The sequence below is a fragment of the Arvicanthis niloticus genome, chromosome X, assembly GCF_011762505.2.
Source record: "Arvicanthis niloticus isolate mArvNil1 chromosome X, mArvNil1.pat.X, whole genome shotgun sequence".
Classification (NCBI taxonomy): Eukaryota; Metazoa; Chordata; class Mammalia; order Rodentia; family Muridae; genus Arvicanthis; species Arvicanthis niloticus.
The window spans coordinates 129,032,196-129,045,377 of record NC_047679.1 but is presented as its reverse complement, the minus strand read 5'-3'; the positions used below and the strand labels follow the sequence as shown (position 1 = coordinate 129,045,377).

At 41.5% G+C, this 13,182-nt stretch overlaps 1 protein-coding gene across 1 annotated transcript; it reads left to right on the top strand.

Moving 5' to 3' along the window:
- The first annotated feature begins 7,331 nt into the window (after positions 1 to 7,331).
- Positions 7,332 to 8,747, top strand: Lage3 (L antigen family member 3). Its single transcript, XM_034485384.2, has 3 exons — positions 7,332 to 7,603; positions 7,926 to 8,054; positions 8,411 to 8,747. The coding sequence occupies exons 1-3, from the start codon at positions 7,401 to 7,403 to the stop codon at positions 8,523 to 8,525; spliced, it is 447 nt and encodes a 148-aa protein (XP_034341275.1). The 5' UTR covers positions 7,332 to 7,400; the 3' UTR covers positions 8,526 to 8,747.
- Positions 8,748 to 13,182: the final 4,435 nt, after the last annotated feature.

The window sequence follows — 13,182 nt, the reverse complement described above, 5'->3', positions numbered from 1 at the left end:
TAAGCCTTGGGGAGCTCTGTCAGAGCAAGGTGGCAGATAAGAGGAGAGAAGACAAGAGGCAACAAATACTGCTGGGATGAGAAATAGGAAAGGGACCATAAGAAGAAGCTAGTGAAAATAGAGTGACCCGGGCAGTGGTGGCGCACACCTTTAATCCCAGCACTTGGGAGGCAGAGGCAGGCGGAATTCTGAGTTCGAGGCCAGCCTGGTCTACATAGTGAGTTCCAGGATAGCCAGGACTACACAGAGAAACCCTGTCTCGAAAAACCAAAAAAAAAAAAAAAAAAAAAAAAAGAAAGAAAGAAAGAAAATAGACTGACCACAGGATGCAGATGCTGCATTTATCTTGAATTTGCTATGGCTCCCTATATACCAACAGGCTCTAAACTCTAAGGGCCCTCATCAGGGATAGGAATATTTGCCATAGACACTGTGTCCTGTTGACCCATATGTATAACCCAAGAAGTGGCATTAATCTACTTACTGCCCCCTGTCCAATACAAGTTCCTAAGAGTCACTACCTGACTCTCAAATTGGGGTCTTGGTTCTAGGAATGTGATGTGAATACAATCACACTAGGAGATAACATGGATGAAGGACTCAGCTCAAGTAGCCTCCCAAAGGCAGAAGTATTCTAGGAGCTGGAACAGACCCACGAACTCAGCATTTATGGTGAAGCTCATTGAATTGGATATTCACAAAGAGAACAAATTAATTAATGAGAGAAGTTTTGGTTTTAACTTCTGATTTTTTTCTTTTTCTTTTTGTTTTTTTTGTTTTTTTTTTCTGTTTGTTTTGACACAGGGTTTCTCTGTGTAGCCTTGGCTATCCTGGAACTCACTCTATAGACCAGGCTGGCCTTGAACTCACAGAGATAGAGGTCTGCCACCTCTGCCTCTCAAGTGCTGAGATTAAAGGCATGTGCCACCACCACTGGGTGAACGTGTGATTTCTTTCATGTCTAATGGCCTCCTCCCTATTATAACATCCTTTATTCTATCGCCACAATATACTCTAGGCATAAACCTTGTATATTTTCTTGCCCATGACTAAGGATCAGTCTTTTACTGGAGAATAGTATTTTTTGTTTGTCTGTTTGTTGAATGGTATTTAGAAACCAGAATCTATGGATACTTCACTGTGAATAAAGTATCATTGCTCCTAGACCCCTTTAATAGATAAACCTTAGAAATATATATACCCATATATTTTAAGAAATCACAAGTTCATGCTGACACCTTCCCTAATACCACAGTGAGAATTCTAATTTCTGACAACATTGATATATTTACTCATTTTCTTTACCAAATAAAGAAAATGTTATCAACATAGACCCAAAATAGCTTCACACTCACCTCATCTACATTAACCACATTAAATATGCTAAAAAAAGCCAATTATTTTTGTCCTTAGGATATATCCCACAAGGAAGTATGGTAACAATGTTGTATTTAAAGAGCACAGAATTGGCTGGGTGTGGCAGTGCATACCTGCTAGCTAGTCAAGTGACTGAGATGAAAGTGTCGCCTCAGCTCAGGACATAAAGACCAACTTGACCACCAGTGAGACCCTTTACAAAAATTAATTTTAAAGGAGTGGAAAAGAGACAGTGAGGTGGCTCAGCAGGTAAAAGCACTTCCTGCAGAACCCTGGAGAGTAGCCATCTCAATCCCCCATAGAAAAGCATTTTAAGTAGTTTCTGGTTTAGCCCTCCTGAAATTTTTACCTCAGGATTATGTATACCAGCATGTTTATTAATTCCCTCTCTGGAGGTTTTGATTTTGGGTGTTTGTTTGTTTGTTGTATTTTACTTTCTTGTTTCATGAGACAGGAAGGCTACCAAACACTCTTTATGTATCCCAGACTAGCCTCAAATTTATGGCAATCCTCCTGCTTCAGCTTCTCAAGTATGTGGATTATAGGTTTACTACCATGCCCAGCTTTGCTTTGGGATTGTTTGCTTATTTGGGTACTTTCGGTGGTAATTGGGATTGACCCCAGGACTTTGCACCTTCTAGGAAACAATTCAAACAATGAATATACCCTCAGCTTTTCTCCCAATTTAAAATTAATCTTAAAATTCGGGTGTGGTGGTGCACACCTTTGATCCCACCACTTGGGAGGTAGAGGCAGAAGGATCTCTGAGTTTGAGGCTATGTTTGTCTACATAGTGAGTTCCAGGACAGCTAAGGCTATTTAGAGAGACCCCTGTAATTGGTATCATCATAACATTTTTATTTTTTAACTTCTTTTTAATTCTTTTCCTTTTATTGAAGATAGATTCTTGCCTAGTAGTGGTGGTGCATGCCTAGCACTTGGGAGGAAGAAACAAACTGATCTCTTGAGTTTGAGGCCAGCCTGGTCTATAGAGTGAATTCCAGGACAGCCAGGGACTAGGACTACATAGAGAAACCCTGTCTCAAAACAAACAAGGAAGGAAGGAAGGGAGGGAGGGAGGGAGGGAGGGAGGGAGGGAGGGAGGGAGGGAGGGAGGGAAGGAAGGAAGGAGGGAGGGAGAAAGAAAGGAAGATTCTTTTTTTATGCAATATATCCTGATTACAGTTTCCCCTCCCTCTACTCCTCCCAGTTTCTCCCCATGTCCCCTTCCATCCAGATCCACTCCTTTTCTGTCTCTCATTGGAAAAGAACAGGCTTCTAAGACATAACAATGTAACATAACAAAATAAAATATAGTAAGATAAAACAAAAGTCATCACAGGGTAAACCAACAGAAGGAAAAGATCCCCAAGAGAAGGCAAAGAATCAGAGACCCACTTGTTCACACACCCAAGAGTCCCATAAAATTACTAAACTGAAAGCTATAATACATATTATAATAGTATATTATATATTATATTATACATATAAACAGAGGACCTGGTGCAGATGCATATAGGCCCTGTGATGGCTGCTTCAGTCTCTGAGTTTATATGAACTTTGAACATTTGATTTAGAAGGCCTTCTTCTGATATCCTTCATCCCTTCTGGCTCGTACCCTCTTTCCACCTCCTCTTCTGTAGGGTACTCTGAGAGGAGGAATTTGGAGTTTCATGGAGATATTCCATTTGAGGCTGAGTGTTCCAAGATCTATCTATCATCTATCTATCTATCTATCTATCTATCTATCTATCTATCTACCTACCTACCTACCTACCTCCCTCCCTCCCCCCCATACACACATTCTGCATAATATCTGACTGTGGGTCTCTGAATTTGTCCTCATCTGCTGAAGGAGAAGTTTCTCTGATGATGGCTAAATAAGGCACTGATCTATGGGTATGGCAGAATATCATTAGGAATCATTATATTGCTGTATTTGGTTTTACCCTAGGTCTCTGGTTCATCCAAGCAGTGTTGGGTATGGGTTCCATCTAGTGGAGTGGCCTTAAGTTAAATCAGATATTGGTTGGTCACTCCCACAAGCTTTGTGCCACCATTGCTCTAGCATATTTTTCAAGCAAACCATTGTAGATAAAAGGGTTTGTAGCTGGGTTGGTATTTATGTTTCCCTCTTGGTAGAACACAGAGTAGGGAGGGGACTTGTTCTCAGTTTGTAAAAAGCAACCTATTAAATAAAATAAAATAAAATAAAATAAAAATAAATTTAAAAAATAGAAAAGAAAGAAAAGCAACCTATTATCTTGACAACAGCCTGGGTTTTTTTTTTTTTTTGGGGGGGGGGGTTCCATGGGATTCCTTTGCCCAACAACCAATTGCATATAACCCAGTCCTTGTAATCAAAGTGTTGTTTGGTAACAAAAGATGGCCAATTGAGACTGTAGCTTGAGATCTCATTGTTTGGAGGACTGCACTAGGATCATCTTCATATATTTTAGAAAGTTTTCACTGCACTAGTTTTTCATGACACCCCTCAAATGACCCTCAATTCTGTTTCTTCCCACATTCTTTCCTTCAACCCAATCTCCCTTTTCCTTCCCCACTTGATCCTTTGTTTTTGTTTCCCTTTCCCCTAGTCCACCCACACAATCTATTCTTTTTCACCTTCCCAGGAAAATTTATATATGTCCTCCATGGCCTCAGAGCCCTCCTCTTTACCTAACCTCTCTTGGTCTGTGGATTGTAGCATGATTATCCTTTACTTAACAGCTAATGTCCACATGTAAGTGAGTACATACCATGTTTGTCTTTGTGGCTGGATTACCTCACTCAGGGTGATCTTTCCTAGTTCCATCCATTTGCCTGCAAAATTTATGTCATTGTTTTTAGCAGCTGAGTAACACTCTATTGTGTAAATGTACCACTTTATCCACTTTTTCTGGGGGATATCTGGTTTGTTTCCAATTTCTGGCTATTATGAATAAAGCTGCTATGAACATAGTTGAACATATGTCCTTGTTATATGTTGGAGCATCTTCTGGGTATATGCCCAGGAGTGTGGTATAGCTGGGTCTTCAGGTAGACTGATTACACAATTTCCTGAGAAACCACTATATTGATTTCCAGAGTGATTGTATAAGTTTGCACTCCCACTGTTAATGGAGGAGTGTTTCTCTTGCTCTATAACCTCACCAGCATGAGCTGTCTGTCACTTGTGTTTTTGATCTTAGCCATTCTCTCTCACCCACCAAAATCATCACAAATGGAAAACACCAGACAGTTTAAAACCAGCCAGATAGCACAACTGCTAGGTGAAGAATATCCTGCCCCATCTTCCTTGGACTCCGCAGTCTGCTAAGTCCACAAACTATCCGAGCCCCAAGAAACCTGTATGTCCACAACTTCTCGTCACCTCGCTGCCTGGTCCTACTCCAATTCTTTCCCCTTTCCTTCCTGTTCTGCCCGGAAAATCCCGCCTCCATATATTCGCCCAGGGATTGGCTTCTGCCGTCTTTATTAGCCAATCAACAATTACGGAAATAATTAGGGAAACAATAAGGGAAATTTCCCCTATAATTCCCCACTTTGTTTCTATGACCCCTGGCTTGTTTTACTTTTTTGGTTGGGAGACTTATAATGACTGCTTCCATTTCACTAGGGATTATAGGTATGTTTAACTTATCTGATCTTTTATAACTTAGGTAAGTGGTACCTATTGAGGAAATTATCCATTGCTTTTAGATTTTTCAGTTTGGTGAAGTACAGGTTTTTAAAGTATGTCCTCATGTTTCTTTGGATTCCCTATGTGTCTGTTGTTATGTCCCTCTTTTGTTTCTGATTTTGTTAATTTGGATACTGTCTCTCTGTGTCTTTTAGTTTGGCTAAGTGTTTGTCTATCTTGTTGATTTTCTCAAAGAACCAACTCTGTTTCATTGATTCTTTGTTGTTCTCTTTGTTTCTTTCCTTCTTCACCCCTCAATTTGATTATTTCTTGCCACCAACTCCTTTTGAGTGTGCTTGCTTCTTTTTGTTCTAGAGCTTTCAGGTGTACTATTAAATTGCTAGTATTCGAACTCTCTAATTCCATTATGAAGGCATTTAGTGCTATGAAATTTCTTCTTAGCACTGCTTTCATAGTGACCAATATGTTTGTGTATGTTTTGCCTTCATTTTCATTGAATTCTAGAAAGTCTTTCATTTCTGTATTTATTTCTTCCCTGACCCAGAAGTCATTGAATAGAGAGTTGTTCAGTTTTCATGAGTTTGTAGGCTTTCTGTTGTTTCTGTTGTTGTTGTTGTTGAAGTCCAGTTTTAATCCTTGGTGATCTGATAAAATTCAAGGGGTTATTTTAGTTGTCTTGTATCTGTTGAGGTGTGCTTTGTGGCCGAGAATATGGTCAATTTTAGAGAAGGTTCTGTGAGGTGCTGAGAAGAAGGTATATTTTTTAGTGTTTGGGTGAAATGTTCTTTAGATATCTGTTAGGTACATTTAGTTTATAACATCTGTTAGCTCCAGCATTTCTGATTAGTTTTTGGAAGGTAACGTTGGAAATTAAATCCTAATGTTGATAAGCAAGCCATAAAAAGTTCAGGAATTTTCTTACTAATAGAAGAGGCAAGTACAAAATGCTGAAGGGAGGCCACCCACATGACAGTTTATAACCACCAATAACTCCATTTCCAGGATTCACCTAGACACCAGGCACTGCACACAGTAGGTGCACTTATATACAAACAGGGAAAACACTCAAACACATGCAATAAAAATAAATACATTTTACCTGGGTGAGGATTGTGCTTTGCGCCTTTAATACTGGCACTCAGAAGGCAGAGACAGAAAGATCTCTGAGTTTGAGGCCAGCCTGGTCTACAGAAAAAGTTCCAGGACAACCAGGACTACATAGAGTCTCAGTCTCTCTCTCTCTCTCTCTCTCTCTCTCTCTCTCTCTCTCTCTCTCTCTCTCTCTCTCTCTCTCTCTCTCTCTCTCTCTCCTCTTCCTCCTCCTCCTCCCTCTCCCTATCCTTCCACCACCTCCCTCAACAGGATCTCACTATATAGCTGTCCTAGCACTCACTATGAAAACCAGGTTGAATTCAACTTCACAGAGATCCACTTGCTCTGCCGCCAAAGTGCTGGGATTAAAGGCATGTATCCATGGCTAAGAGAACTTGTCTGGAAAAATAAAGTAAAAAATTTTTAAAGCATGTTCAGGCACAGATTATGGATCTTGCTGGGGACTGACTTAAAGGAGACAAAAGTGCAGGTGTATGACCTATTTTAAAGGGAAACCTCTTGCTTGCTGATATTCAAAATCTCATTTCACTTCATTTGTTTGTTGATGGGGTTTTCTGGTTTTGTGACAGGTTTTAAGATGGTATAAATATGTAAGTCTGGATGGCCTGGAAGTGGTTATGTAGATCAGGCTGACCTCCAACTTAAGCAGACTATTCCCACCTCCTAAATCAGTGGTTCTCAACCTTCTTAATGCTGCAACCTTTTAATATGTTCCTCATGTTGTGGTGACCCCAACCATAACATTATTTTCATTGCTTCTTCATAAGTGTAATTTTGCTACTGTTATGAGTTGTAATGCAAATATCTGATATGCAGGATATCTGATATGAGACCCCTAACTTGGGTCAACCCACAGATTAAGAGCCCCGGTCCTAAATGCTAAGATTTCAGGCAGGCATCACCACACCAGGCCACTTAATAGTTTTTTGTTTTTTTGTTTTTTGTTTTTTTTTTTTTTTTTGAAAATATCTCCTTAGGTCCCTTTTAGGAAACTGAAGGGACAGCTTAGCTTGGCGTAGTGCCACACTTGGAGGCAGAAGGGTCCTCCTGCTCCCGACCCCACCACCCCACCCCCAACCCCGCCACCCCACCCCACCCCACCCCGCGCCCTCCCGCGCCCTCTCGGTTCGCGCAGGCGCAAGTGTAATGGCAGCCTTAAGAGAGGCGGAGCTTCCGGAGGATAAGGCGGATTCTGTGCCGCCGCAATGGTGAAGGGGAGGGCTAGTGTCACGAGGGTACCGGGTTGTTAGGAGGGGCAGCAGCAGACATGCAGACAGCACACACAGGTTTAAGCCACACTGCAGATGGCGCCGATGGTCTGACTGGCCGCAGCTGTCCTGGTAATGCAGACATAATGGCAGTTATTCCCAGTGGAGCTCACCCTGTTGCAAGAGCACTAGAAGCCTCCCGAAATTCCAGCAAAAGCACCCTGCCTTTAACCCAAAGGCCTGGATTCCTACATCATAGATTGTATCCTACCGGACATGGACAGCTAGGCCATCTGCGGGATGCTTGAAGCAGGGGAGCGGGTATTCTGGAGGAGGGTAAAAAAAGAAAAAAAGCAGGAAGGAGCGAAGCAGAGGGACCCCGCTGGGTATGTTAACCACGGATGGTCTGGGCTTGAGAAGTTCCTTGAGAACAGAGGGACAGAAGGGTGGAAGGAAATGAGCAGGAATGGCCTAAGCTTTGTTGGAAGCTGTAGCCTGGGGGAGCTTAGACCAGATGCGATGATTTTAGAGGGCAAAGGAGGCAAAGTCGATTCAAGATGGTGCCTTTCCTGAGTCTCTACCAGCGCCCTCCTCGTGCCTTTCCCGACCTCTTTGGAGGCAGAAATCGCCTGTGGGTCCCTAGCTCCTGATGTCGAACCACACCAAGAACTGGTAGGGAAGGAGCTTAAAGTGAGCGGCAGCATGCTGGAGGTGTAAGTGTTGAAAGAGTCTAACATTCTGGGTAGTCTGGTCCATTCTCCACCCAAGGCTGCATTTTCTCAGAGACATCACACTACGGTCATTTTTAAGGAGAGGCATGGTGCACTGGACCAGTCTCTACCTGCAGGATATGGAAAAAAGAATGCTTGAGGGGAGATGAAGAAAGGGTAGGAGCCCGGAGAAAGGCAGATGGTCTGATTACTGTGAGTTCCAGGCCAGCCAGATCTACATAGCAAGCCCTACACTAACCATGGCTATATAGTGAGATTCTCCCTTTCCAAAAATAAAAGGAAAGAAATAAGGGTAAAAACTACCAGTTTGAATTTAATGTTCTTTTCCTCACTCTTAGACACTGGATCTCGGAAGATTCTCGCCTCCTCCGAATTTCCATCATGAACTTTCTTGATCAGCTTTCCCTAGTGGTGAACACTATACGTCTCTTTGGGCCTCCGGTTTCCTGTTAAGCCTGGCTGGGGACCCATGTCTGACCTTATCTCCTTCTCCTCCTAAGCAGCACAATTTTCCCTGGGGAAAATATTCCAGAAATAGTAGCTGCTACATAAATGTGGGGGGCTAATTTTTTATCCTGATTTGGTCCTCAGGCACTTAGGGGCCATTTGGTTTGGTGCTTCGATGTTTGTTGCTGAAGAAAATAAAGCAATGCTGCTAATCTGCATTTGAGTTTATTTTCAGCCTCTAATTTTTTTTTTATTTTGTGTTGGAGGAGGGGCTCTGGAATTCAGGCGTTTGTTAGTACAAGGTAAGAGTATTCATTTAATATGTATGAGGTCTTTGGTTCAATTCCCAGCACTGGAAAAAATATATTAGAAGAAAGTTAATGAGAATAATTTCAGAAATAGAGGAAAATTAAAACTACATGCACTATCATGGTTTGAATACTACAAAGTGATAGGAGAAAACTAACTCCTACAAGTTGTCCCCTGACCTTGGAGAGTGCTTGCACATGTGCATACATACACACACCAAATAAATATAATTTTTAAGTTTAGCATTATAATTCTTTTTAAGTATTTTTTTTACCTAAAGTGCATTTTCCTTCTTTCTAGCCAACTTGTTTTTATTTTCTTGAAAAAGGATCTCATAGCCTAGGCTAGCCTCAAACTCTCAGTTTCTTATCCTCATCTCTACCTCCAGAGTGCTGGGACTTCAGACATTCATCATCAACCTTGCCTTGTGCATAAAAAATAATGTTTAACACTGAAATAGGCACATATGTGATGCAATTTAATAAAATTGTTGAATACTTAAAAATTAAATATTTTTTAAGATTTATTTATTTTATATATATGAGTACACTGTAGCTGTCTTCAGACACACCAGAAGAGGGCATCAGATTTATTACAGATGGTTGTGAGCCACTATGTGGTTGCTAAGAATTGAACTCAGGACCTCTGGAAGAACAGTCAGTGCTCTTAACTGCTGAGCCATCTCTCCAGCCCTGGGAGACTAATTCTTTCTCAACAGTCACTTCCCTCCTCCTCCTCCTCCTCCTCCTCCTCCTCCTCCTCCTCCTCCTCCTCCTCCTCCTCCTCCTCCTCCTCTTCTTCTTCTTCTTCTTCTTCTTCTTTTTAAAGACAGGGTTTCTCTGTGTAGCCCTGGCTGTCCTGGAGCTCACTCTGTAGACCAGGCTGGCCTCAAACTCAGAAATCCGCCTGTCTCTGCCTCCCAAGTGCTGGGATTAAAGGCGTGCACTACCACTGCCCGGCTTCCTTGCCATTTCTAAGAGACACGGTATCACATGGCAGATGTCTTGGTCCTCTATTCTTACAATCTTTCTGTCTCCTATTCCACAAAGTTCTCTTAGCCTTAGGTGCAGGAGTTTTGTTGAGGCTAGGCTCACTACAATCAGTTAATTTCTTCACTATAACCAGTTTTAATGGTCTGTGCTGCAAAAAGAAGCTTCTTTGATATCTGTTGAGAGCTACACTTATCTGTAGGTATAAGTTTTAGAACACAGGAATTATGCTGGTCTAATAATGCTGTAATGGTTGGTTCTCCTTTGATATCCATGACCTCCTTAGCCCTGAATAGTTGTCAAGATTTCTAGTACCAGACATGATTTTTCCTGTTAAGTAGGCCTTAAGCTAAACAGCTCTTGTTTAACTCCAATGAGTGCCACTATTGCACTGTAGCCAGTCTTTTGCTACTTTGTAGGTTCTTTCTTCCACCCTTTCAACCCCCTAACACTACATAGGAGAGGAATAAAGGGTAGAAGGTGAGAGGAAAGAAATCCCTGAATAAAGTCAGGGGTTAGAAAGGGGACAACATTATTGTTAAACTACTTCCTGCTGGTTAGGGGCATCAAGTTCCTTGGGGCAAGTTTGATCATCATCAAGATATCTAACTTCTTTCTTCTTGTTTCTTCTTTGTGCACAACTATTTAACAAACTGCAGCCACCATCGAACAAACTCTGCCTCTCGACATTTACATGCCCTCTGAAAAGTCTCCAGAATGCTAAATATCACACAATTGCAAAAACTATCTGCAGCTGGCAAAATCACACCCCTGCTAGAACATGAGACAAATTATTGGCAGCTGCTGCAGACAATCCATAGCAACCCCACATCCCACACTTGGAATTAAAAGAACATTCCTATATCTGTATTTTTTTAAAGAAACCAGAATTCTTGCTACATTGTACCTTTAGGGATATCTTGCCATACTGGCCTTTTATGATTTATAGGTGTCACAGCTGGTTAGAACCATTGATTGCTTCCCTCCCTTGGCAGCTTGTATAGACCTTCTGATAGTATGAAAGGTATGTGAACTACTTACTGTTCAGTGTAATTAAGCTTGAAAAATGAAATTATGAAATTTGGAGTTAAATGAATACAATTGGAAAAAATATTGAATTGAGTGAGGTAACCCAGACTCATAAACACATATGTTACATGATCTCTCTCAGCTCCAAATATTCAGATACATATATAAACACAGAAACCAGGAAAGTAAACAAGGACTATGGCCAGGGGCACTAGAGAGAGAAATAGCAGAATGCAGATGACATGAAAGGGGAAATGGGAAAAACGGGGGGGGGGGGGGGGGGGCAGGGACTTTAATTGGAGAGGGGAAGGGACATCAATACAGGAGGAAAGAGGAGGGACAAATAACACTAAGGATGCTGGATAAAGCCTCAAGAAACAGTGTCTGTTTGATATATTTTAATTGAAGTCATGCCACTTAGGATAAGAATGCTCCCTATAAGAGTTATAGACTAACAAAATACCCAATACCAGGCACAAGAACAAGTTGTTAGGGGAATTCAAGTGACTCCTGAAACAATATAGGCTATTGCTGAAAATATCACATGCTTTAAACACAATTTTTTTTTGACACAAAGTATCTTTGTGTAGCCCTGGCTGTCCTGGAATTCACTCTGTAGATCAGGCTGACTCCAAAGTCAGATATTTGCCTTAATTTGTCTCCCAAGTGCTAGGACTAAAGCTGTGCCACCACTGCCTGGCCCAAGATTTAGGGTTTTTTAAGATTTGATTTTATTTATATGAGTACACTATAGCTGTTCTCAGACCCACCAGAAAGATCTCATTACAGATGGTTGTGAGCCACCATGTGGTTACTGGGAATTGAACTCAGGACCTCTGAAAGAGCAGTCAGTGCTCTTAACCACTGAGCCATCTCTCCAGCCCCACCTAAGATTTAGGGTGTTTTTTTTTTTTAATTAATTATGTGTGTGTGTCCTAAATGTGAGTTTGTGCATATGAATTCAAGTGCTCCTGAAGGCCAGAAGAGAGCCTCAGATCCCCTGGAGATGAAGCTATAGGTGGGTATGTGTTCTTTGCTATGGATGCTAGGAATTGAACTCTATAGTCAGCTGGAAAAAAACAGCTGTATATGCCCTTAATGACTGAGCCATCTTTTCAGTGCCTCCCCAACCAAACAAGACAGTTAAAATATTTTAAATTGAGAATTTCATACAATATACTGTAATCATTCACCCCACCCCTCCCTTTGTTGGGAGCTGACTTAAGCAGAAAGCGGCTAGATCAACTTTGCAGCCATCTGGAACCATATACCCTGATGAAAGACTTGGTTGTCAAAAGCCTATAACAGCTGAAGCACACTCTGATAAATATATTGTTTATCCCACATAGCTTGTTTTGCTGTTTAGTGACCTCAGCTGTATGGTGCACGTGGTAAAGTGTTTTCACCTGTGTTCTCCTGCTTGTGTATATAAACACCTCACAATTCCCTTCAATAGAGAGACTTGAGAAAATAGAAGAGACTGAATCACACTCTGTCTTGTCTCCATTCTTCGAGTCTCTTGCCCCAAGAGCCACACTATCTCTCTTGACCAGAGCACCTAGCAACCAAAACGTTGAGGCAGAGTAAGGGACACAACATCCCTTAACTCTTCCCAGATCCACTACTCCTTCCTTAACTCCCTGATGTTGTCTTCTTTTTAAAAATAACTCAAGACCAATTTGTGCTTCCAATGTACTCCTGGGTGTGGGGCAATCCACTGGAGCATGGCTGACTTATGAAGGGCCATGCCCTTAAAGAAAACCGATTTTCCCTCCCCCAAAAAGCCACCCACTCTTAATAGCTCCCCAGTTACAGGTAGGAGCTCAAGAACCTCTCCCCCTCAACACTCCTCGATTGTTAACTGGCTTGATCTTATGACACAGCCACAGTTGCAAAACAATTTTTTACCCTCTAGGTGCCTCCCCACCACCAAAAGAAATCCCACATGCCAGGTGTAGTTTTCATCTTGTTTTTTGAAACAGAGGCTCATGTAGCCCATGCTGGCCTGGAGCTTAGCATTTATCTGAGGCTTTTCCTTGAATTCCTGCTGCCACCTTCCAAGTACTAAGAGCAAGCTATAGGTTTTTTGTCTTATGTGTATATATATGCATGTTCCAGTGTTTATGGGTGTACCATATATATATATATATATATATATATATATATATATATATATATATATATGCATGCATGCCTGGGGTTCATATTGAGAGCCTTTTTCTATCACTTTCCACTTTATTCAATAAGGTAGGGGTTTTCAGGTGAACCCAGATCTTGTCCATATGATTAGCATGGCTACCCAGCTTGTTCCAGTATACCCTTGTCTCTGCCTGTGA